This window comes from Desmodus rotundus, chromosome 4 (assembly GCF_022682495.2).
Source record: "Desmodus rotundus isolate HL8 chromosome 4, HLdesRot8A.1, whole genome shotgun sequence".
In the NCBI taxonomy this organism is placed as follows: Eukaryota; Metazoa; Chordata; class Mammalia; order Chiroptera; family Phyllostomidae; genus Desmodus; species Desmodus rotundus.
Genome location: NC_071390.1, coordinates 23,078,108 through 23,102,600, shown reverse-complemented (window position 1 = coordinate 23,102,600; position 24,493 = coordinate 23,078,108). Strand labels below are relative to the sequence as shown.

General features: G+C 43.5%; 1 protein-coding gene and 1 pseudogene across 1 annotated transcript; both read right to left on the bottom strand.

The window, feature by feature from the left end:
* Positions 1-1,542: 1,542 nt before the first annotated feature.
* GOT1 (glutamic-oxaloacetic transaminase 1) lies at positions 1,543-24,048 on the bottom strand. The gene is made up of 9 exons (XM_024555756.4): positions 23,841-24,048; positions 16,363-16,544; positions 9,706-9,829; positions 9,106-9,218; positions 8,769-8,873; positions 6,795-6,945; positions 6,543-6,708; positions 5,420-5,562; positions 1,543-2,346 (listed from the first exon to the last, which is right to left on the bottom strand). Exons 1-9 carry the CDS (start codon positions 23,956-23,958, stop codon positions 2,207-2,209), a joined length of 1,242 nt encoding a protein of 413 aa, XP_024411524.1. The 5' UTR covers positions 23,959-24,048; the 3' UTR covers positions 1,543-2,206.
* LOC112300404 (large ribosomal subunit protein eL22 pseudogene) lies at positions 17,567-18,182 on the bottom strand (annotated as a pseudogene).
* Positions 24,049-24,493: the final 445 nt, after the last annotated feature.

The following is a 24,493-nucleotide window of genomic DNA, read 5'->3' as shown; positions in this document are numbered from 1 at the left end:
ATGTGTGTAAGAATAGAATGAAGACTGAACTCTCATTGAGATAGGCTTTTTCTTAAGCACTAAAAACATTTTAGTATGTTAGCAGAGGCACTTTGGTTTAAAGAAATGTTTAACCATTTTTTATTTAGCTCCTCCCCCTCCACAGAGAAAAATTACAATTTCCCTTACAAGAGAAGCTAAACACAAGATTTTGTCCAATAGGACTGCACTGGAGGGCCACAAATCATTTTAATATCTTAGACTTTTTTTGCCCTCTTGCAGGCAGTATCATCCTTGTTGAGAGTTTTAAACCCTGGTTTAAAACTATGCTTGAGGAGTGGAAGATTGAGAGAAGGTAAAATCATTTTACTCCTATTCTGCCTGTCTTCCCTTATTAACGACAAACATCTTTCAGTAGGAAGGAAAACACTGATAGGAAATGGAATGGAAGGTAACAAGGAGGTAAGTGTGAGGTCAAGTCATCACTTTTTAAAACACTTTAAAAAATTTATCGGGATGACATTGGTTAATAAAACTATATAGGTTTCAGATGTACAATTCTATATTATCTGCATATTGTATTGTACGTTCACCAAAGTCAAGTCTTCTTCCATTACCATTTACATTTCATCACTTTAAATCCGCTCTCATCACCAGCCCAAGCACACGTGTAGTGTTCTCCGAAGGATTCAGCGGGATGGTGAGGGATTTGGAAACCATATCCTGTGTAGGACGACTGAAAAATTGGGAGGGGAGGAGGGAAGCTTCACATAGAAAGGCAAAAACTAGGAATAACAACTGCTACTTCAAATATTTAAAAGGTCATCAACTAGAAGTGCCAGTGGACTTAATGTCTGTGGTTTAAATGAAGGGAGGAAGGAACCGGGGGAGTAGGACAAACAGATCAAATTCTGGACCAAGGTAAACAACCTCTTTAGTTAAGGTGCTCCATCCACAGAATGGGGATGCTTCACCAAGTGTTAAAAGAATCCACCTCCACCACCCCGTCCCCAGCTGAAAATGGTAAGTCAGGGACAGCATGGAAGAAACTATAGCACTTGGGGAGAGAAGCTGGAGTGGACTTTGAAGACCCTAATTATCCCTAAAGACTATGATTTTCTAACAACTCAAAGACATCCTAAAAGGGGCAGATCCTGTTAAAATAACAAGGATTATCGTTCACTATTTTCACACTCAAGACTCCAATTCTACAGAACCATCAGGGGTAAGAGTCCCTTGGACTCTGTGCTGAAGTGGGTCTAACGGGATCAGGAGGTACTTGGCTGCACTGGATGGGACTGTGATCCAGAATCACCCTGAGGGATGTCGACCCTTCTATGAATCCATGAAGTCCAGGGTCTTAAGTAAAACAAGAAGACAACTGGTCTCTGTAGGGCAAGCCCAGGTAACTGGCAAGAGCTGTGGAGCGGCACGTTCACTAAATAGAAGCATGTTGCAGGCATGTGTTAGTTTTTTCTTTAGCAACTAATACATCCTTCTATAGCATTCATTTTAATCCATGGGTTATAACTCATTAGTGGGTAATAAAAGCAATTCCACGGGTTCTCAATCAGCACTTTTATTTCCTTAGTGAAATGGAACACAACAGAATAGAATGGACTAGAAAATAATCAGAATGCACTGCACATAGAAGAGCAAATACCATTTTGTGAAACTTTTCAGTGAAAGGTGTGCATGTGTGTGTGATGCAAATATACTTCTTACTTTGGCTGCCCTAAAGAACTACAGCTTGGGGCCAGGGACACAACCATGCGGAAAGAGCAGGGAGACAGACCATCCGGGGAGAGATGAGTTTTAATGACAGACAACACCCACGATCACACGTGGCTCTTCAGACAACCTGAACTTTGGGACTAGACTTTGTAGAGTCAGGCAACACACAGAGGCACACAAGCGACACAGGCAAGACTGCTGTTTCTAGCGAGGGGCCAAGATATCTACATCTCATGATCAGAGTACCGTTTTCTTCTTAAATAGAAAGCTTCATTTGCTCTGGCCTCCAAAAGGGCTCTCATCCCAGGCCCACGTTTCTTTTCGATGATGTTTTCTTCACGTGGGGCCAGTTTAGGCAGAGGCCACCCCTCCAGAGCAGACTTTCAGTCCCGCAAAAGTCTAATTAATCCATGATGTATACAACTAGGTTTGTGCAGGCAGGGAACACACGTGACAGGACCGCTTTGGTGGTGCTGGTTTCATTGCTGCTGCTTCACTGGATTTTGGTGACTGCTTCATGGATGGAGGTGGCCACATAATCTATATTTTTGCTGGTTATGCCGCACATGTTGATCCGACCACTTGGCAGCAGATAGATGTGCTTTTCACTGACCAGATATTCAACCTGCTTGGCTGTTGAAAACCAAAAGAGACAAGTAATCATAGTAGGAATCCTTTAAAGCCAAGGAGGTTCAGTGATTCCATGACAAATAGTTTTCCTTCTTTCCCCCACAGCATAGAGAAGCAAAACAGGAGGAATTATTTTGTCCAGTTGGTACACAGGGAAATAAATATGCTCAATCAGTTCTGGAAACTAGGCTTATTAGCTAACTTTCTAATCCCCAGAAAGTTCAATATTGCTCCTCCTCAGGGGAATTTTAATCTGGGACTACCTCCCAACCCAATCATGTACCTCCCATTCACCAGGACACCCGATCAACTGAAACAACCCTCAGACTTAAGAGCATACCACTGATTTGAAAAACTGGTTATGTCGTGCCTCCTTCATCTCTCCCTTAACCTGTATTTGCTTATCCCTAAGCACCTAGCTGCAACCTCCCTTTGACATTCCCTTTTCACAGTCCATTGTACAGGCCTGTGTTTGAGAGGAGCTGGGTAAATGCTGTGGGCTGAAGCAACAGGCTGAAACACTGCAGACACCTCCCAGACCTGGCACTTCTCAGCTCTCTCATTCAAACCTAAGCAGGAGCGCTCTCCCAAATGTTTGCAGAAATTCTCGTGGGTAAAGTAGGAAGGGACTGCCTGTACTTCCTTTGTGCCACAACCTCCAGAGCTTTTTTGCTTTATTGCAAAGCCATGAGAGAATTTCAGCTGATTTTTGTCTTATTTGTACCCTTAAGACACCATCAATTTAAGGGAATGGGATGATGGTAATTGTCATGGACTGAATGTTTGTATCCCTCCAAAATTCATGTTGAAAGCCAGACCCCCAATGTGACAGTACTTGGAGGTGGGGCCTTTGGCAGGTAATTAGTTTTGGATGAGGTCATGAGGATGGAGCCCTGTGATGGGAGTAGTGCCCTTATAAGAGACCGAAGGCAGTGTGCTCTCTCTCACCATCACGTGAGAATAAAGCAAGAACACAGCCACCTGCAGGTTAGGGAGAGAACCCCCACTGGAACCTGACTGAGCTGGCACCCTGATCTCAGACTTCCCAGCTTCCAAAACCATGAGAAACAAATTTCTGTTGTTTAAGTCATCCAGTCTATATTTTGTTATAGCAGCCCAAGCTAAGGTGGTAATAAAATCACAATAATCAGAGGAGCAAACACTACGTGCCAGGCAGTGTTCTAAGCACTTTATATTTAACTCAGATCATCTTGATTATAACCTCCTCATCCCCATTTTGCAGATGTTGCAGAGGGGAGTCGAGTGACCTTCCCAAGGTCACACAGCTAGCCAGTGGTGCATCTGGGATTTTAAGGCAGGCAGTGTCACCCGTGATTCTGAGTTCTTAGCCACAACACTTTGCTACCTCTGTGTGGAAGTAGAAAATCTGGACCCTGTACTATGGGCTACCCGTGGGCCAGACAAAGGGAGCTTTAGAATTGGCTGTCACGGCTTTGGCTGTGTTAATTAGAGTCATCCAAGAAAATAAAGCCTAACCTCACACAGCAATGCAGCCACAGGTAAACCACTATTTGTATATCCTATGCCCCAAAGGCAGATGTGGTTACAGGTCTCTCATCCTGATTTTTAAAATATAAATGAAACTGCTCTACTTTTGTGGGGGAGGGAAACATTACAGTCGAGAAGCTAGTAAGAGCTATGGACTCCTACCCTAGAAAAAGGCCAATATATGCATACACAATTTTTGAAATATCATTTCAGGGGCTCCACAGGTCTCCTAAAGCACACCCATGGACTACAGGTGGAAAGCCCCTGTTCTGATGAATAAAACGGAATAAAGAAAGTACCATAACATGAGAATTGTAGACACCAGGTGATGGGTATTGGGGTCCCCAGCACAATTCCTCCAATGTTCAGTATGTTTAAAATTTTCCCTAATAAAGTGTTGGGAAGGGGAAAAAAACCACACTATTTTTATAAAGGGTAAATGGTGCCAGACACTAAAAATAAACTTTTGTGTTACAAGCACAGGTCTATTCTCACCATTATTCAATTCATAATAAAACTAATTTCCTACTCTAGAGAGTGGGATGACATAGTAGGTTTGTGAAGCTGATGTTTTATGGGGAGATATCTCCATCTTGTGAGCTTTTAGAATATTACTATTAAAACCATTTCCATTGCACTTAGTATTTTTAAAACTGGAGAAGGATTATTCTACGCATTCAAGTGAACTAATCCCCCATTCCAGAACCATGAGGACAACTGCAGCTAACTAAGCTATCCCTTTACTTTCCTGGGTAGCCTCTCACTTTGCCCCAAAGTATTTCAAAAGGTCTTCAGCATACTATCTCTACTGCCGTTCTCGTTTTTATATTGATTTCCTTTGGCTTTTTCTGAGCTCATTTCCAACAGGCATTCTGATGGCCCTGGTTTATAGTACCTTCCAGCACCTCTGATGTCCCACTTACTACCACCCTAGCTAGGCACACTGCACCCACCATGCGACCAGAGCGTGGCCAGTAGGTGCTTGGGAATAACTTATTAAGTGAATGAGCCCTCTATCATTGGAAAGGACAACCAATTGTAACAGGCCTTACTTACAGTTGACCAAGATCGTCCATGGCTGTCCAATGGACATTCAATCGCCATTTAATTCCAACTACCAATTGCTTATTCATGAAATGGAAAGAACTTTGAAACCTCTTTTTGAGAGCAATGCCTAGAGACCAGCAAAGACCTGTTAAGAAAGGTCCCTAAAAATCATATATAATATTCATACTTAGGATTAAGGAAGAGCCGAAAGGTACCCAAGGATTTATGAGAGAACTTTCATAAATCAAAACTCCAAGCTATAAACCCTGTTATTTGCCAGCTGGCTCTGAGCCACTTCCCTGCCCACAAAAATGAAAATATCTGAGTTATGGGAGGCAGGACAGACCACGACAATGCTCTTCAAGAAGTTCAGGACATGGATGGGTCACACTGAGAAACCTAACTTGTACTGGGCCAAGCCAATTGGCGACAACTAATGGGGCCAAGCCCAAGGACACTGACTGAGAGGAGGGAGTGCTGTGTCTAATAGTGAGCATTCGTGGGGGTGGAGGCTACTTACGGTTCAACCCCGTGAAGCTGAACATTCCAATTTGATCAGTGATGTGGTTCCAGGTTCCAGGGGTCTTGAGAGCTTCTAATCGTGCCTTGAGTTCAGATCTCATGGCCAGAATCCGGTCAGCCATTGTCTTTACATTACCAGTCCTGAGTGGACAGTGACATAAATAGCAATACAGATAGGAGAGACTGTACATGAAAACGTGGAGGTTTAAAAACCACAATTTTAAATCTATAAGCTGAAAATGGGATCAGGCCTGCCTGCTATGGTACATGGATGCCTGGATGCGTGGATAAGCAGGCCAGAGAGAGAGAATTACCAGGCCAAAGGAAAGGAGTATATTTTCTGATGGAGTTCAGAGCTGGTCTTGGGCATACTAGCATTAATACCTCCTATGTTTTAACTTAGATTTCACCTAGGTGCTGATCTAGACAGAATGATGTATTTTATCAGAACTAATTAAGTAAAGATTTCAGATTTAGCTACTATGTAAAAATTACTCTATTTCAAAATAAGATAAAATATATGTAAAATTGTTAAGAGTTAGGAGCCCCCAGCCCTGGCTGGTATAGCTTAGTGGATTGAGTGCTGGCCTATGAACCAAAGGGTCACCGGTTCAATTCCCAGTCAGGGCACATGCCTGGGTTGCAGGCTGGGTCCCCAGTTGGGGACACAAGAGAGGCAACCACACATTGATGTTTCTCTCCCTCTTTCTCCCCCCTTCCCCTCTCTCTACAAATAAATAAATAAATACAGTCTTTTTTAAAAATCTAAAAAAAAAGAGAGGAGGAGAATGAGGATCCCCCAAGTTGTCACAGTAACTTGAAGCTGGAATTCCTACCTGTTTCCCAACTTTAAGGCAATGAAGCCTTGGTGAGAGAATGGGGGAAACTGGCATTCTTCGAGTGTTTCCTCCTAGATCCCCAGTGCTTGTTAGGCACATGTATTGTATTACGCATGTGAAAGTAGGTGGCACCCCTATTTTATAGAAATATCTGAGACTCAAAAAGGCTAAAGTGATTGTGTCCTGCCTCTGTCAAGATAAAAGGAACAGACAGTTGAATGGCATAGGACAACTACTGTTCTGCATTCCCACGCCTTGCCCATCACGCTATGAGCCCCTTACCATTCCTTAAAGAGCTCAGGGTCAGAGAGGGTAGTGGCCACGATCCGTGCTCCCTGAGCAGGGGGATTGGACCAAGTAATTCGCACAATCTTCTCCATCTGGGAAAGGACCCGCAGGACACTGTCAGGTTCTTTTGCAACCACGGTCAGATTCCCCACACGCTCATCTAGAAACAGGAATAAGAATCAGCCTCGGGGGCCCTGATGAGGGCAGGGTGGGCTGGGCAGGTCTGTAACTCAGAAGAACACTCACTGTAGAGCCCAAAGTTCTTGGAGAAGGACTGGGCACAGAAGAGCTCGAATCCTTCAGACACAAAATAGCGAATGGCCCAGGCATCTTTCCCTAGGTCTCCAGACGCGAAACCCTGGTAGGCTGAGTCAAAGAAGGGAAACAGAAACCGGCGCTGCAAGGAAGGAAAGTGAGTCAGGGACGGAAATTCTTCTGGACCAACCTCAGACACTGGCTTTCCTTTCCCAACTGGTGCCTAGAAGGAATTTCTAACACTGTCCACTTCATCACCTTTTTCTCTTTTTTTCTGCATCCAGCCACCACTTTAAGTCTGTTTCCCTGTTCAACTAAATACCATCCCCAAATCTAACAATTTCAGTAAAGTTTGTATTTTTGAAGTATTAATATGTTGTCCCAGGGCCTATTTTTGAGGCATGAAGGTAGTGTCTCTCCTACATTGGCGGATTCTTTCCCATGAATTCCTGGTGTGATAAGCTTAGTCAAAGGTCAGCTTGGTATCCCCAGGGCCTCTTCACAACCTCCGGCTGTTCTACTGCATATCCAAAGACCAAGAAGACTGCATGCTTTCTATTCTAATTACTCCAGTCTCCTCAAAAGGCTCCCCACACTGACCTTGCTCCTGCTACTGGGCTCACTCTCTATGTGGACACCACCCCTTTGCCCCTGACCATTGAAGCCAGAGGCCAGGGTGCATCCTCCACTCCTGCCTCTGCAGCTCATCCCTCACATCCACTCATCCTCCAAGTCCTATGACTCCTGTCTCCTGAGAGCCCTAGAGTCCTTTCACGTCTGTCACTGCCACACCTACTTAGCTCAGGTCCCTATCAGCTCCTACCTGGGTTATAGCAATTGCCTCCTAGCTGCTCTCCCAGCCTGTCTAATCTGACTTCCCCTGATCCATTCCCTGCCATGCAGCCAAGGTGACTCAAAGACAGTGTACATCCGATCATATCACTCCATGACATCAAAGATTTTCAGCAGCTCCTCGATGCTCCCCAAATGAAGTCCAGTGCCTCAGCACAGGCTCTGGTCTCCATTCACTTCTCTAGCGTCACGATTCACACTCCCCCAACTCTCTAGAAATTTAAGTCAGGAATTACTTTCACTTCCTTACACGGGCAGTGATCTCTGCACCCTGGGCTTTCGGCCATGCTCTTCCCCTTGTAGGGAATATTCCTGCCCCTCCAGCCCCAGCCTGTCCTCATCCTTGAAGTCTCAACATGGAAGCCACTTCTTCCAGGAAGACTTCTGCCACCACCACCCCTCCCAACACCCCCCCGCTCCCCCCACACTCTTCCTAAAGTCAGGGCTATGTGTCTCCCCGTACCCAACCAACACAGCTGTCTCACAGTACGCAGCTGTCTCCCCAGACAGGCTGAGTATGCTCTTTGAGGGCAGGGACCATCTGGGCTTTGTTCCCTAGTGCATCCCCATGCTGCCGGTCACATAACTCTTCTCAGTAAGTATTCTTTAAGCACATTAATGAAGAACATATATACACTTTAAGCTAGAAATTCCAGTCTAGAAAGTTATCCCAAAGAAATAATACAATGGAGTTTACCTAACTGTTTGTAAGAGCAAGAAACCTGAGATCTCAATGTCCATCAACTGATTTAGTCAATCCCTAATACGACACATCCGTGCACAGAAAACAATGCTACAGAACAGTTAATGACTCATAAAGGAGCTCAAATGAAGGACAGGATATGTTATAAAACAGTACAGACAAAATGATCCCATCTTTGTAAAACAGATATATTTATATGTGTAACTTCACTTAAAAAAAAAAAAAAAAACTTACACCCTGCACCAAAATATTAACGGTGGCTTTCTTTGGGTAATAGGATTTACAGTTAATACTTACGTTCTTCTTCAGGCTTTTCTCCATTTACAAAGTCTTCAGTAAGTAGGTAGGGCGTTTGAATGCATTAAGTGTTAACACAGAGCACTCTGTGAGAGGCACTGAAAGGCAGTTACCTTCATGACGGAGGCGATCTGCTTCCACTGATCTGGGGTTGGGTCCGTCCCGGTTGGGTTGTGTGCACAGGCATGGAGGACGAAGATGGAAAACTCGGGAGCGTTCTGAGGAGAAGGAAGCTATGTCAGCTCTGACACTAGCAGGGGTGTGGAGAAACAGAGTCAGTGGCACACTGGTCAAGGGCGACATATTCCACCCTTATGTGTCATTTCAGAAATCATCATCTGGTTTGGGTAGGATCTCTCAGACTCTCTCACTTATTAACTGACCCAAAAAGTTTTTCCTGCTCCTCCTGACACCATCGGATTCTGTTTACTTTTTCATCTCATTACCCACCTCCAGATCATTGAGGAAACCCTGGAGGTCAAGTCCTCTCTTCGTTGCATCCCAATAGTGATAGGACCGAATATCTTTAAATCCAGCAGCAGAAAACACACCATTATGATTCTCTGCAAGCAAAGGGGAAAGACATGAAATGCTTTTACAAACACAAGGAGGTACAATTGGAAAGGACATAAGTCAACTTCCAGGGCCCTGGAATGTCCACTGCGCAACAGCGAGGTGAAGGGTTAAGATTTGAAAGAATGATTGTAACCAAAAACAAGTTTAACCAGTCTTATTCATATAAACTTATATCCTAATGTAGATACAGGGACTGCCTGTACCTACATTTTATGCCTCCTCTGGGAAGTTTCAACATACATGAAAACACAAGTCTACCAAGAGTCTGGGGGGGAAGTACTCCTAATGTGAATTTGAGCACCAGCTCACTCATGTCCTGCCATAATCCACTGCTCAAGCCATTCCCAAATGTCAGTTGATCCCGGGCTGGGTTACAGTTCTAGATAAGCGGTGAGAGGCATGAGGATACTTGCCTCTGGCCTCTCTGTTTCTCCTCCCGATCCACCTAAAGTACAATATACCGAAAGAACTCACCCCAGGTTGGTGAGGATACATAGACAGGTGTGTCCCTGTTGTTTGTTCCGTTGTACCACCGTACTAAGAAATCAGCTCCAATTCGAATTGCACCCGTTCCCCCCAAACACTGCACACCTCCTACCTGAAATAAAAGAAGAAGGGTCACTGGTTGCTAATCGTGAGGACAGAAAAATTGCAAAAAGTACAGTAACGATGAGCACTTACTGTGTGTCTTCTCTGTGCTAAGCTCTTCAAATGTGCTATCTCATCCAACCTCACAACTACACGGAGAAAATACTGTTGTTTGCCCATATTTACAAATGAGGAAACGGGCTGAGGAGTGCAGCGCCTTGTTCAAAGTTACCAGCTAACCGAGCAGCAGGCTCTTCAACCCAGGAAGTCTGAAGTCTGACTCTTAGGGGAGCTTCCCTTCTGAATACAGAGGTAGAGGACATACCTAGCACATGAGAGTGCTCCCTGGAAGGCACCTAGCCCAAGATCAAAACTGCCTTCCTGCAGAAGCCTGGAAAATAATGTGTGTGGCTTCCCCTCGACATCAGTTGGAATTTTCCTTTCTCCTTCTATAACGCAGGCTTATTAATCCTTCAAAACATGCTCTAACAAAACAAAGGTGACATGTGAAAACTACTTTCTTCTCCTTGAGCTTCATCTCATCTTAATATGACCTCACATGGACAATAACAAAAATCCTAAATGTTACCATTTACAAAATACCTTCACATACATTCCTATTTGGTCCTCATACAGTCCCATAAAGTGAGTTCTACAGCCACAATGTACGTGAGGAAATTGATTCAGAGAGGTGGGCTGCACAGCTGGTGAGCAGCAGAGCTGGACATCCATCCAGGTCTTCCCCCTCTAGTCACTGTGCCATGCTCATGTTGTTCTGCCTCTGTGTCTTTGATTTTGCCCTTTCACAATTGTAACAAGGTTTCGGCATAACTCCGTCAGTACAGAAATAGCATAAATTACATGCTGCTACTGTGTTTACAGGGTTAAGGAGAAAGGAAAAAATCACATGAGAAAGCCTGTCTAAATAAAGGGAAGGGCACACACCAATCTAGTAACAGTGGCAACCTCTGGGAAGGGCCTAGGCTACGGGCAATAGTGGTCCAAGGGACTGTGGCCTAACCTGTGCATTGTCTTTTTAAAATAAGGAGAATGTATCCATGCATTATTTGTAAACTTTTAAAATAATTTAAAAAATATATTATGATGTCTGGGATCTGCTATAAAATAATTCAGCTTTGGCAGGGGGGTGGGGAGGTATACGAGATTGACCAAATACAGATCATTGTTGAAGCGAGATGATGATGGATGCATGGAGGTTTGTTCATCACGCTGTTTTATCTATTTCATACATATTTGAAATTTTCCACGATAAAAAGGTAAAAATAAAATCCTAGGTAAAGAAGAAAAGCCTCCGAAATCTTTTTTAAAAAACTAACATAACACTGATGCTTAAAGATGACAAAAACAAAAATAGAAAAAAGGGAGAGGCTTCGCTCTTTTATGAATGCTCAGTAAGCCAGAAAACAATGCATACATCCTGCAAATAACTGGAAAAAAACATTCATTCAGCTGTAATGAGTAAGTAAGCCTCATGATGAACAATGAATCATTAGCGGAAATCCCCTTTAAGCCATAAACAAGGCAATGATACCTATCACCACTGTCATTCCTCACTGTCCTATTTATATTCAGAGATGTTCACATCTGTGACAGAATACTGTCTGAAAGAAGAAACAGAAGCAAAGTTGAGATTCAAGGAAATGCGAAACTAAGCACAGCTGTTCACTGTCCAGAGAAGCAGGAGCAGTGGACTCAGCGAAACTGTCTGTGCCTGTCAGCTCTGGCAGACTGACTTCCCTGTTCTTCAGTGATCCTGACCGAGCATGGGTCCCTTCCCATTTCATAAAAGGTTTTGCTTCCACAGTTGGGACCTATCTGGATTCTTTAATACAAATCTGTATCAAGGTAATGTAACCTACATGTGTGTTTATTTTTCATGAATTTATCCCTAGCTAAGTTGAATGTCAACTCTATTCATTATTTCACATTTCAAACATGTAAGCAATTCTGGAATGTTGACAGTTCCTATACAAATGAGCAAGGTCTCCCTAAAACAAGGTTTTAAGTTATCATCGATATGTAACAGGTATGTGTGGCTGTCAGAGAAAATGTTTCCAGGAATGATTTTTTTCTCTCCTATGCTCAGCTTTTAATTCCACCCTTCCTCTCCCAGTCCAGAAAGCAAATTCATTAATTAAAAGAAGTCAGAAAGTCAACAGATGATTGAAAATGTATTTGGAGGAGATACACCCACTTCACTAACATGAACTGATCCTTGATATCCATGATGTATATAATGCTTAATAAATCAAATTCTCAAGAAGCCAGCACTCCCTAAAATATGTATATATTGAACAATGGATGGCTTCAGTGATATACAAATTGCTCTAACCTACATCTGCATTAACAGAAACATATTTACAGTGGATCAGTAATGTAGCAATTTGGTCACTCTGTCGACTGATTTTTGGCAAATTGCTCTAGAGCCCAAGAAAGTTCTGTATTTGGGATGAAGGGAAGTCATAATATCAAAGGAAATAAACACATACTTCTCAAGAAGCCAGGCAACTAGACCTGAGTGGCTAAACGGGGATATCCAGAACAAGAGAGATCCAGTAAGCCTTATTGTGAGGCTGTGTCAGTAGATCATCTGTACCTTGGACTTAGTCACACTACTCAAGAAATCCCTGCTAGACTCTAGAACATCTGTCTAGATCACAAACTACTAACGTGGTAACTTCACTGTGAGGGGCAGGATGGCCGAGCAGACGCTGCTTGTAGTCAAGGTCATATGGCACTGATCTGGGTGCCCACAGCAGTTCACACAGTATCTGGCATAGGGGACTAAATAAACATGGGCTCGCCCAGATGGAGAGAGAGACAGTGATGACAAGATGAGCGCCACAGCCAAAGCCCCATGGCTCCCAGTGGCCTGGAGTGTCATCACATGACCCACATGCCCTCCCACCTACAGGGGCTCAGTAACTTCAGAAGCTGAAACAGTACCATGCAGGAGATGAAAACTGGGCATTTGTGTCTGGATCCTCTGGTCTGAAGAGGGAAGAGCAGTAAAAGGCAGTGAGAAGGTCTACAAAATAGGTCTTCTCAAATGGTTGTCAGACCTGATCATGTTAAATCCTGAGAAGAAAAATCTAAGGCAAGACGATTACTGTTTTCTGGTTCATTCATTCTTTCATTCATGCCTCATCTCCTCGAATCTTTGCCCAAATGTCATTTCTATTCTACCATAACCACCCTAGTTAAAACTGTATCCACCCTCACTCCTACCCTCAGACTCTAAATATGTTTTCCCCGCTCTATTTTTATAGCATTTATCATCTTTTAGTGCACTACATCATGTTCTTACTTATTATGTTTATAGTCAGTTTCTCTCCACAAAACCGAAAGCCAGGACAGGGGAGCTGGGGTGTTTGGATCACTGCTGTACTCCAGCACCTGGAGCAGCGCCTACCCCTGGTGGCGAGCACTCATCTGCTGACTGCACAGATGAGTAAATTCAAACATCTGAGAATCTCCGAGGGGCCAGTCTAGGAGATAAATGGTGAAGATTTGCAGATAAATAAGCAAGCCATCATCCCTGCCCTGGGGAAGTTATGGCCTAGTGGGAGAGACAGACTTATAAAATTATACAACTAATTATACTTATAAAATTAGTAAGCACAGTAAGTACTGTCACTCCCAAGCCGTGAGCAAAGTCCTGTGATAACTCAGACTCCAACAACTAGCTCTGCCTGAAAGAGGGAAGGATTCAGCATGGAGGTGAGACCTGATCAGGCCTTGAGGAGCTTGGAGGTGCTGACTGGGGCTTTCAAGAGTGGAGGGAGGCATTCACAGCAGAGAAACACCTGAGGCAAAGGCTCTTAGAATGACAGGCCTCCATGGGGGAAAGGGGAGAAAGGTGTGAATAACTGGAAAAACAGGATGAATAAATAGCTATAAATAAGCTGCTCGCCCAATTCAAAGTCTGAGTTCTACCTTGTAGATAATGGAGGAGTTATTGTGCATCAGGGAGGAGCAGCTGACATGATTAGCCTTTTTTTTTTTTTGCTACAGAAGATAATTCTAGTTGTACTATGCAGAATATACTAAAATAGAGAAGAGACTAAAGGCAGGAGGCTAGTAAAAGAATCCAAATGAGGTGGTGGGGGGCTGAACTGATACAGGAGCCTGGGGGCAGTGAAGACATCCAGGGACAGAGCAAAGGCTCAGAGTTCAGTATCAACTGGTACCTAGGGTGATACAGTGCCATACCCCACCCCCAAAAGTCTTCAAATATTTACAGACTGCCATTTCAACTTGTTCTGTGACCAAAAACAACAAGGATGAACTCAACTAAGAGGGAGGACTACATTCCACAAGCAACAGCCCCAAGTCTTACAGCATTAAGTGGTCAAAAACGGGGGGCATTGGGAAAAGGAATAAGAATCGGCAAACATAGTAGGTGTATAAGAACACACAGTCTTAGAGGAAGAAGTTCCCCAACACAGACTCGCCATTTTCATTTGTCAACAGAATGCCAACTACAGAAAATAACCCCCAGTTGCCCAAGTTCCCCACTTTCAACTTCATCAGGACACTCCTCTCCCTCTGGAAACAGTGGACTGTCAGAGCGACTTCCCAGGGCCGCTCATAATCTCTCAACTCTACCGTTTCTACCCTATTCCCCTTCAGTTCCTTGAAGTAAGTATCACAGTCTCTCACATCAATCCAGCCTAATTAAGAAGCCTAATTAAGTCAATTACTTGCCTAATTACTGACCTGAGTTCCAAGACCTTCACTGGAGCCTCCCTGCCTCCTGATACACATAAGGATGTGCTCCTGTGTAACATTCACTTGACCCTGCTGTCCTGTCTATCAGGACATATGGGTAACAGCATGTAGGGGCAAATCAGGCGACTCCAAGATGTGGTCTCCTCCACACATGAGGGCTGCACTACACAATGGCCCAGGGAAGCAGTAAGGGTCGCTGGTTTAAATTCCATAATACCTAACTAGACTATTGCAAAAACCTGAGCTCTTCCCCTTCCTAACCGTCCAGCCAAGTTTATCTTCTTCAAATACCTGTATTGGGTAACTCCTCTACTCAAACCTTCAGGTGGCTTCCCTGCCCTGGCTGCCAAAACCAGCCTGCCTCATCTATCCAGCATGCTCCCAGCTCTAATCAGGTCTCTTTACACCTAGGCCTGCTTACCTCTTATTCTGGCCCTGGACTCCCACTAATTCAGACAAATATTGGGTACTTTTCCTCTGTACCTTGTGGTTCTCAACCCTGCTATATATACTTTGGAATCACTTGGAAGGCTATTAAAAATTGCCCATGCCATTGCCAGTGTGGCTCAGTTGGTCAGAGCGTCGTCCCATAAACCAAAAGGTCCCAGGTTCAATTCCTAGTCAGGGCACATGCATAGGTTGCAGGTTCATTTCCAGTCTGGGTGTGTACTAGAAGTAACCAGTGTTTTCTCTCTTGCATCGATGTTCCTCTCCCCATCTCTCTCCGTCCCTTCCCCTCTCTCTAAAATCAATAAGCATGTCCATGGGTGAGGATAAAAAAAAAAAAGCCTGTGAAGGGAAGGGGATTGACAGGAAAGGTCATGAAAGGGGAGGATGGTGGTACCCTCCAAGATTCTGATTGACCTGGTCCGATATGGGGCCCAGCCAAGAGTATGTTTTTTTTAATTCCCCAGGTGATACTAATGTGCAGCCAGCATTGAAAACCAGTGTTCTGGCCTCTTTCCCAAGGTTTAGCTGAAGTCTCATCTTTGGCCATTACCAGCCTCCCTCTACTCTGAATCCCTACAACACTAAGAATTTCCACAATACCACTTCCTGCCACATAGAGCCTCTCTCACTGGCTGCTTCCAAATGTGTCTTCCATGTGTCTCCAGTTATACACAGACTATATGCCAGGAAGCACTTGAATGAGAAGCTGAGACCAAGGCTAGAAGAATGAAAGGTTATTAGAACTGATAGGAACTTCAGAGAACATCTAGACTAGTGGCTCTTGAATTTTGGGGGTCACAGACTCCTTTAGAAAATCTGATAAAAGTTATGAATCTTCTCCTCAGAAATACACAAACACAGAGAATTCTGCATAAAATTTCAGGGGAATTTGGAGGCCCCTTAAGTGATCCCTTATGCAAGCACTCCTTATGAAACCATGAACCACAAACTAGTCCTTCAGGAACACGTAGATGAGACACAGGGGCTAGAAGGATAACTGATTTCCTACGGTCAAAAAGAGTGGCAGAGCTGAATCCAGACCCTGGTCTCTTGATCATTCCATTAAGTTCCTTTGTCTTGGCATTTCCTCTGGCTGCTTCAAACTCAGCAGCTGAAATCTGATCAGCAGTTAGGCAAAAGTGAACAATCGAAGAAGCTGTGCTTTATACATAAGCGCGTTATTTGCACTATCAGGTTCCTGAAGTCACACTACTTAAACCCTTATTCACTGACAGTTCAACAGACATAACACCTAACATTTTACAACAACATGAATTTTCACCCTTTTTTTAATCTTCACTGTTCCTAAAGAGAAAATAGACAACCTCATCCAAAACTCACCCGCTTCTCCCGGAGAGCTGGGCTGTCATCCCCAAGAGCAATGCGGGAAGCGTGAGCCCGGAACTCCGCTAGGCCCAGGATCGGCAGATACTCGTGGTTTAGGCTACTGTCGTTAGCTATCTTCTGTTCCACCTTCCTCACGACAGGCAAAACCCAGGGCTGGGAGTCATCTGTGCGATAAGCTGCAACAGGGGAAAGAAAGAGTTGTACAAGGGAATTGTCTAAGGCTTCGTCCAAGTAGGAGTTTGGAACTGTGAACAGGAAAAGTTCTACCACCATCTGATAGAAACGGGCCTGTGAGGGAAACTAAAGTTCAGTCACTTACTGACTACCAGCTTTGGGCCAGGCACTAGACTTGGTGCTGGGCAAGCAGGACAGACATGGTTCCCATCCTTAAAACGGTACATCTAACAAATGCTATGTCAGTATTACTAGTGCCCTGAGGTCTCTATGGCCATTGGCTCAGCAACCTGCTTCCTTCTGCATCTTTCCAAGAGATTTCCAGAAAAGGGCTATGATACTTCAGATGAATGCAGCACCTCCAAACATAAACATGGAGAAGGGGGTGGGGGGTTGGGAGGAGGCCCACCGCTTCTTCTTGTCCTATGAGAGTAGAAATGGGACAAGTGACAAGCAAACACCCTGTGACTAGACTCCAACAACTGGTTACACAATCACCAACAACCCACTGAAACGCATCTGCGTCTTCTGTGTTCTGATATCGTTCAATGTTTACCATTTAACAGCTCCTCCCACTTCACGTGCTTCACACTTTTATTGATCTAAATGCAACTATTTCATAACATTTAACCTTGCTTACAAGCAAATTTCGAAAACTTCTACACTAAAGGTATTTTTGTCCCCTTTGGGTTATCCTATCACCATTCTTTGTTCCCTATACTACCCTATGATTATTTTGGGATTATAGCTTTAGAGGGCAGCTGCTCTGGCTTGCACCCAAGCCAGTGATCTCTCCAGATAGAATTCCTGACTGAGGCCATTTGCCGCTCTGTTTGAATGTTTAGGTACCCAAAAGCCTATACTTTTGCATGTGACTTGGACACTGGAAATTTTATAGTAGTTCTGATTAAGGTGTTTTTTTGTTTTTTTGTTTTTTTTGGTTCCTATGTTTTAGTCAAGAACTTGTACAAAATGAATAAGTTTTAAAACTCAAAAATGAGTTTTAATCCTCACGTTCCTCCTCTTCTGCATCCTGGTTTATCTGGAAGTAGCGGCAATTTGTAACTCTTTGCTGTTAGCAACTACACGCAACCAATCACGGAGATTCTTCTTCAAATATTTTTTGGTGAGATATTTCAAATACCTTTTGGAAAAAGGCACCTCAGAAGTTACAGTGATCTTACTGTTGCTTCTTTCAATGGTTACAACCCCTCCACCAAGGTTCCCAGCTTTTCCGTTCACTTTGATTCTCTCCTGAAGGAACAGCTCAAAATTGGCAGCACCCATGATTCCATCTTCTACTGGGTGGGTGCAGTCGAGAGTGAACTTCAGAACCTGCTCCTTTTTTTTGCCCCTCTTTGCCACAAGCTTTTTCATGGGAGCTGTGGCGTACGCAGAGCTGATTAAGTTTTATCCGGTTAATTTCTGCCCAATATTAATCCCTTTTTTAAAAAAGTCACTTTGTAGGGTGGTTGATAATGTTTACTGAAAAATACATGTTGATTATAGAAAATTTAGAAAAGCCCAGAAATGGTAAACATTATGATTAACATGTAATCCCAGCACTTAGAGATAAGGAATATGAAAATTTGGGTGTACAACCTTCTAAGCTTTTACATGAGTATATTCTTTTATAAAATATGGGTCAGATTGTATGTAGAATTTTCAAAAGGATTTTTTTCACTTATTAAATATATGAGTATCTTTAACCACCATTAATTGTTCCTCTAATAGGTGATATATTCACATGTCCTCACCCCATCTTTATCATCCACCTACCTAGTTCCAAGTACTCTCCCTCCATAAATAACAACTGTTCCTAATTTCTTTTTGTAGCCTTCCTGAAGTTCCCTACACACACACAAGCACATGCAGCTATGACACCCCCGCCTTTTAGACAGAAGGTAACATAGAGCACACTACACACTGTTGGTTCCTTGCTTTTTCCACTTGAAGATCTTTTTCTATCTGTGTATACAATGTCTTCGTTCTTTCTTTTGGCCGCAAAACTGTTGAATGTACCATAATTTGTTTTGCCAGTCTCTTGTTGATGAATTTGTTTCCAATTTTTGGCTATTACAAAACTTCAGTGAACAACCTTGTACACACATCATCTTACATGCATGCAAATATACCTGTTAGATGCACGGTTGAAAATGGAAGAGTAAGCCGAGAAGTTTATGTATTTGTGGGTTTTGACAGAAACCCAAACTGGCCTCCATCCGGATTTTATCAGTTACATTCCTACCATCAATGTATAAGACTATCTGTTTCCCTCAGCCTCACCGAGTGATTTTTTGCCAATATGAAGTTGCAAATCGAATCTCGGAGTAGTTTTAATTTGCATTTCTTATTATAAATGTAATTGGGCATTTTTCATATATATATATATATATACACGCACACATACATACGAGCTATTTACAACACCATTTTAGTGGCTAGACAATACTGCTTTCTATGTATAATTTATTAACTATTTGTGTTGCTTTAGGTTATTTGCTGTTATAAACATTGTGGTGAATGTTCTTATATCTTTACACATATTCATGAGTGTTTCTTTAGAAAAAACTTCTAGATGCAAAATTACCAAATCACTTTATACAACTAATGAGACTTTTTATAAGATCATTTTGGTTTTGTGTCTGTTTTCTATCAACTAACTCTACCCTACAGGAATGTGTCATCTGCAAATATGAGAAGCCTATCAAGCTAGTAAGAAAAATGTGGACAGTGCTGCAGACTGACATAGCCATTAACCAACCAACAGTCTCTGGGCAGATGGGCCTAGCTCCAATGTTGTCATGCCGTTATATCACACCCCCTGGCTCACCAAACTAACTCCCTCTCAACCAGTTCAAAAAGCCTACCTTATCAGGTGGGATCTGGTCTGGTTTTGTAAAGAGATATAAAAATAACTACATACTCCCAAGTAAGAGTTGTCCCTTTTGCAATTGTTTTTAGAGGTGACACCTCATTATTTTGAATATCCTCAATGGTGCCAAATCTTCACTGAATAATTTCCTCCCTTCCCCTCTCTGTAAAAATAAGTAAATAAAATCTTTTTAAAAAGAGAAAGAAAAAAAGAAACAAGGAAAGAAGGGCATTCCTGGCAGAGGGAACACCTGTGCAAGGTCCTGGAGGCTTGAAGAGACGAGGTTTTGGAGGCTCTGCATGTTCATGGCTGGCATGTAAGACCCATGGCAAAATAGAAAGGAGCGGCTCAAGGAGTCTTGGAGTCTCTCCTAGAAGGAACTGCATTTCACTGGGCAAGCCACTGAAAGCGTTTAAGCAAAGGAGTGACATGGACAGCTGTACATTTCAATAGGATCATTTGAGTGACACAATAGAAAATAAACTAGAGAGGAGAACAGAGGCAGATAGTTAAGTTAGGACATTACTACAATGATCCTAAAGAAAAATAATGAGGTCTTTAATTAAGGCAGCAGCAGCAGAGATAAAGAAAAGGAGAGATAATAATAATAAAAAAAGATTTATGAGGCCGAAAAGACATAAGCTAGTAACCAAGTAAACAGACATGGGAGCCAGGAAAGGGTGCTTGATGACTCCAAAGTCTCTCTCTGGTTTGGATAATGACTGGTGGGGGGAGATCAACCAAAACATAGAACATAAGGGGAAGTAAAAAGAAAAGATTCAGGGGAAGGTGAAAATGAGTAGTTGTGTTTTAAACATGTTGAATTTCAGGTGGTTTTAGGATAGGTCCGGCAAACTATAGCAAGTATGGGCCTGGTGTTGAGAGAAGAAATCCAGGATGGAAAGACAGACTTCACAACTGCAGACATCGACAGTAGCCAAAGCCACTGTATAACAACAACTTACCGAATACGTAGTACAACACATACAAGGCACTGTGCTAAATGCTTCCCATCCTTTTTTACTCTCAATTCTCATACCAACTCATAAAATAGATATTGTGACCCCTATTTCGGGGATCTAGAAACTGAGACCAGAAAAGTTAAATAATTTGCCCAAGATCATAAGGACTGTAAGAGTCCTACTATTAAGTCTAACTATTAAGTTCATGGATCCATGTGATTTTTTTTTTAAAGAAAAGGAGATGTCTAGAAAAAGCCCAAAGCAAGCAGATCCCAGAGGACTATGTGAGCGACCTTTTTATCAGCACGCTCCCACCTTCATGCACCGGTGCCCTTGGGTATAGGTCTTTTTTAAAAAGTCACCCAGGTTTCAGGTGAGTCTTGCTTTCCAGAAGAAAAGGATCAAGATAGAGATTTAAATGATGAAACCATCACCCTCTCCTCCTCCTAAGATTTCCCCTTCCCTCACCCATCCCCACCCAAAAGTCCATGCAGGTATGCCTCTAATGCCCTTCTCCAACTAGGGTCCTGGGGGGAGAGCCAGGGGTACTCAAAAACCTGATGCAGCACATCTCTCCAACAATTTTATCTGAAGATGCCAGAACCCAGATTAAAAACAACCAATATCAAAGCAAGCACAGTTTGGAACAAGAGAACGCTGATTATGTGATAAGTGAACTGGTTCTATGAAGAAATGTCTTGCTTCAGGCTGCAAGAAGCTAGATTCATGGCTCCCTGGCCTTTAAAGCCATTTGTCTGAACCTTTGAGAAGTACTAGAACAGTCAAATCAGAGAGCATCATACGTCACAGTGGGAAATGTGATGCTCTGCTCTAACTACAAGGAAGTTATGCAAACAGTTACAGCAATAAGGGACTCTCTGAGGAAGATCTGCAAGTAGCAACTAGCTAATAAGGTTACGGTTGCAATTTATTTTAAACATGCCCAACATCAATAGAACTTGAGTTGTATAACCTCCATTGGGCTTTATCTTAACTTGGAGGGAAAAAGAGTATCTTCCCCAAAGTCAGTGATTAATTACATTTCCTTCACAAAGAATTGACAGTGAGTTGTGTATAGAGCTAGGACACACAAAGTTGGAAAGAGACCTCTTATTCTCCTCTACTTTATTTAGACCCTTATCCAAGCACCTGCCATCCACAAAAAGACGGGTCACAGTGATCGTCGAAAATAATACTTATATAACACTTTTCATTTACATATCACATTTCATAAATAATTATTCATTTAATCCTCAGTCAACCGAAGAGGCCAGTCAGTAACATTATTATCCTACCCTACATTCCGGTAACGTGCTAGTGAATCTCAGAGAAGAATTTCAGAGAAAGGGCGTACACATCCTGGCTCCTCATTTCATCAACTGAATCTGTTAAATAACCCACCCTAGGTCACATCACTGGACCTGTATCCAGGTGTCCTGGCTCTTCCCACTACAGTGTATTGACTACCTCTGGAGCACCTGAAGGTACCCAAAACGGAGGAGGTGGAAGGGACCCAGGAGCATGAGAGACCTGGCCTGGAATTCTAGCTCCACACCACCCATGGCCATATAACCTGAGGCAAACTGCTTCATCAGTCTGGGCTTTAGTTTCCTTATGTCAAAAGCAGTAATAGTAACAACCGTACAATCATTGTAACCACTAATGAGATTAAATGCATAAATCGTTTGCTCATAGTATGGAGGTGGAGTTCCTGGAAAACATGACAAAAGAACTGTCACAGTTGAAGTGAACTTCTGAGGTGCAGAGTCTGTGCCTGAGCTAATCACTTCTGGCATGAGCACTTTATTTCTGAACCAATGTCAGAAACCTTTTCACTGTGCGGCTCTTGAGCTAAAAATTTTTAGTCAACATCTTTTATGTGACCCACCCCCAAAAATGCCAAACCAATAATAGTAATAGCTAATTCTTACATAACTCCTACCTATGTGCCAGAAACTGTTCTGAGAACTTTAAATGTAATTAATCCTTACAAAAACTCTGTAAGAGGGTCCAAAGTTAACTGAGCCGATGAAATCTGAGGTTTTAAAAAGATACATTTAGATCAACATCAATATTAGTTCTTCACTATATATCTGGCCCTAAGGAAATACTTGGAAGTTCTGGATTGGATTTAAATAGGAGCCTGAATGGTACTCCAATTCAATTCAAGATAATCTTGCGTATCTCCCACTCTGCTGCCTGCTAAAAATATCACTTTCCCTCTGTGGGTGAAACCATGTAGTATTGATTTAAAAATGCTTTATTATGGGAAATTAAAAACGTATACAAGATTGCAAGAATAAGATAATAAGGTACCCATTATATGTACCCATTTCCCAGCTTCGACAAATTATCAGCTTCAAAAAAACCATCATTTTTTTAAATGACTTTTTTCTCATTCCTCCCCCATAATCCTTGGTGGACTTTTTAACAGGTCCTATGTACGGGCACAGACAGCCACAGTGGGAAGCCTGATTCTGAACCTCCTCCCTTTTTGCCACCCTCTGCTACAAAACAGTTCAACTTTCTCTACTCTAAGTCAGTTCTCTAGCATAACACATCACCCTACTCATGTTCCTCCCGGTTGGTCTCTGTATGTGGTCAAGAAAGTGTCTGTGGAGTTTCAAACATCCAAGTGATGGTGATAGAAATAACAAATTCACCAGAGAAAAATCAGAGTTAAAGGAATTTCAGAAGCACTTCAGTGCAAATCATTTTCTTGGCAGAAAACAGGACCAAGCTCTGAACTGTCCAAGGTGCAAGAAATACAAGCAAGAACGACAAGGATGCGTGGAAAATGACCTTCTAATGTCCACAATCTTTCTAGTCTTTCCCACTATCTCTACGAATTCCTTCCACATTTCAGAGCCAGAACAGTTTTCCCAGGTTCCCCCAGGAAGGATTAACCTGTCGCAGAAGCATTTTCCATCTCTATCATCTCACTTCACATCTACTGATTTTAAACTGCTTGAGGCCAAAACCAAGCCTCAGCCTTCCCCCATAAGCCTTGGTAAAGTACCAGATTGATATTTAGTAGTCATTCAAATATATACCGACTCAGAACAGAGCTCCCTAGGGATGAGTTCTTTTATCTACTTCCCATCAACCAGGACTGCAAGCCTATTAGTCTTCCTATCTTCCTCCCTCTCCTTAAAACCTCAGGCCGCCCCATTTCTTACTAAGTTAAAGGATGTGGTATAAAGAACACAGAATGGGGGACTGAAAAAACTGAATGTGTCCTGCGGCCACACCTGTTCTGTGTGACCTTGGATACACCTCCCTTTTCCAGGGACTCTTATACCCTGTAAAAACGGCAGGTTGAACTAAGCCTCGAGGATCTCGCCCCCACTCCCGGCCACTCCAGCGCCAAGCTGGGCCTCGATGTCTCCCACAGCCCCCACAGCCTGACTTCGGTCCGCTCGGCTCCCCAGGCTGCACATTTCTGGGCACCGCATCTTTACCTCCAACTCCCAGGTTGACCTTGCGGGGGTCCGGATCCTCTCGGAAGTCGGCAGTGAGCTTAAAGACAAGCACAGGCTGAGCCTGAGGAACCTCTGCAAACACTGACGGAGGCGCCATAGCGAGAAAGCTGGAGTCAGCGAGGGGTTCCCACCGTGAATCCTAAGCCACTCGGTTCAGTCTGGTGGCGCCTACTGGAGGAGACTCTCACCTTCACCTAGCCGGCAGGGCGGGCCCGCGGCCTCCAATCGTCGAGCCGCGTCCGGAACTTGGCAACACAGTTAACCAATTGTGAGCTTCTGACGCACAAGTGACAAGGGGAGGAGATGTTATTAGCCAATCCAAGAGGGCATGACACAGCCAATGCGATGTACTCCGGCTAAGACGAGGGCGGGGGCTGCGGTTGATTGGCGGAGCGTGCTCCCACCGCTGAGGCTATTGTTCCCCACTTCCCAGGTCTGAGGGGAGGGGCGGAGCGGCGAGTGTGTTCCGGGGGCTGCCTCGTCGACTTTTTAGGGCCGCCAGGCTAAGGCGAGGTGGCTGGCGGGAGTTGCCGAGCACCGGCCTTCCGGTACCCTTGGAACAGGTGCTGTCGCTGCCAGACCGGGCAGTGCACACGCTCCTGGCCCGGCGTGGGCTGGCAGCCAAGTTCCCG

Excerpts from the sequence above, each read along its gene's own strand:
- GOT1 (XM_024555756.4), bottom strand. The coding sequence starts at position 23,958 with ATGGCGCCTCCGTCAGTGTTTGCAGAGGTTCCTCAGGCTCAGCCTGTG. Across the intron at positions 9,219-9,705 it reads TGTATCCTCACCAACCTGGG|AGAATCATAATGGTGTGTTT; the intron begins GTGAGTTCTTTC and ends CTTTGCTTGCAG. Across the intron at positions 8,874-9,105 it reads GTTTCCTCAATGATCTGGAG|AACGCTCCCGAGTTTTCCAT; the intron begins GTGGGTAATGAG and ends CCTTCTCCTCAG.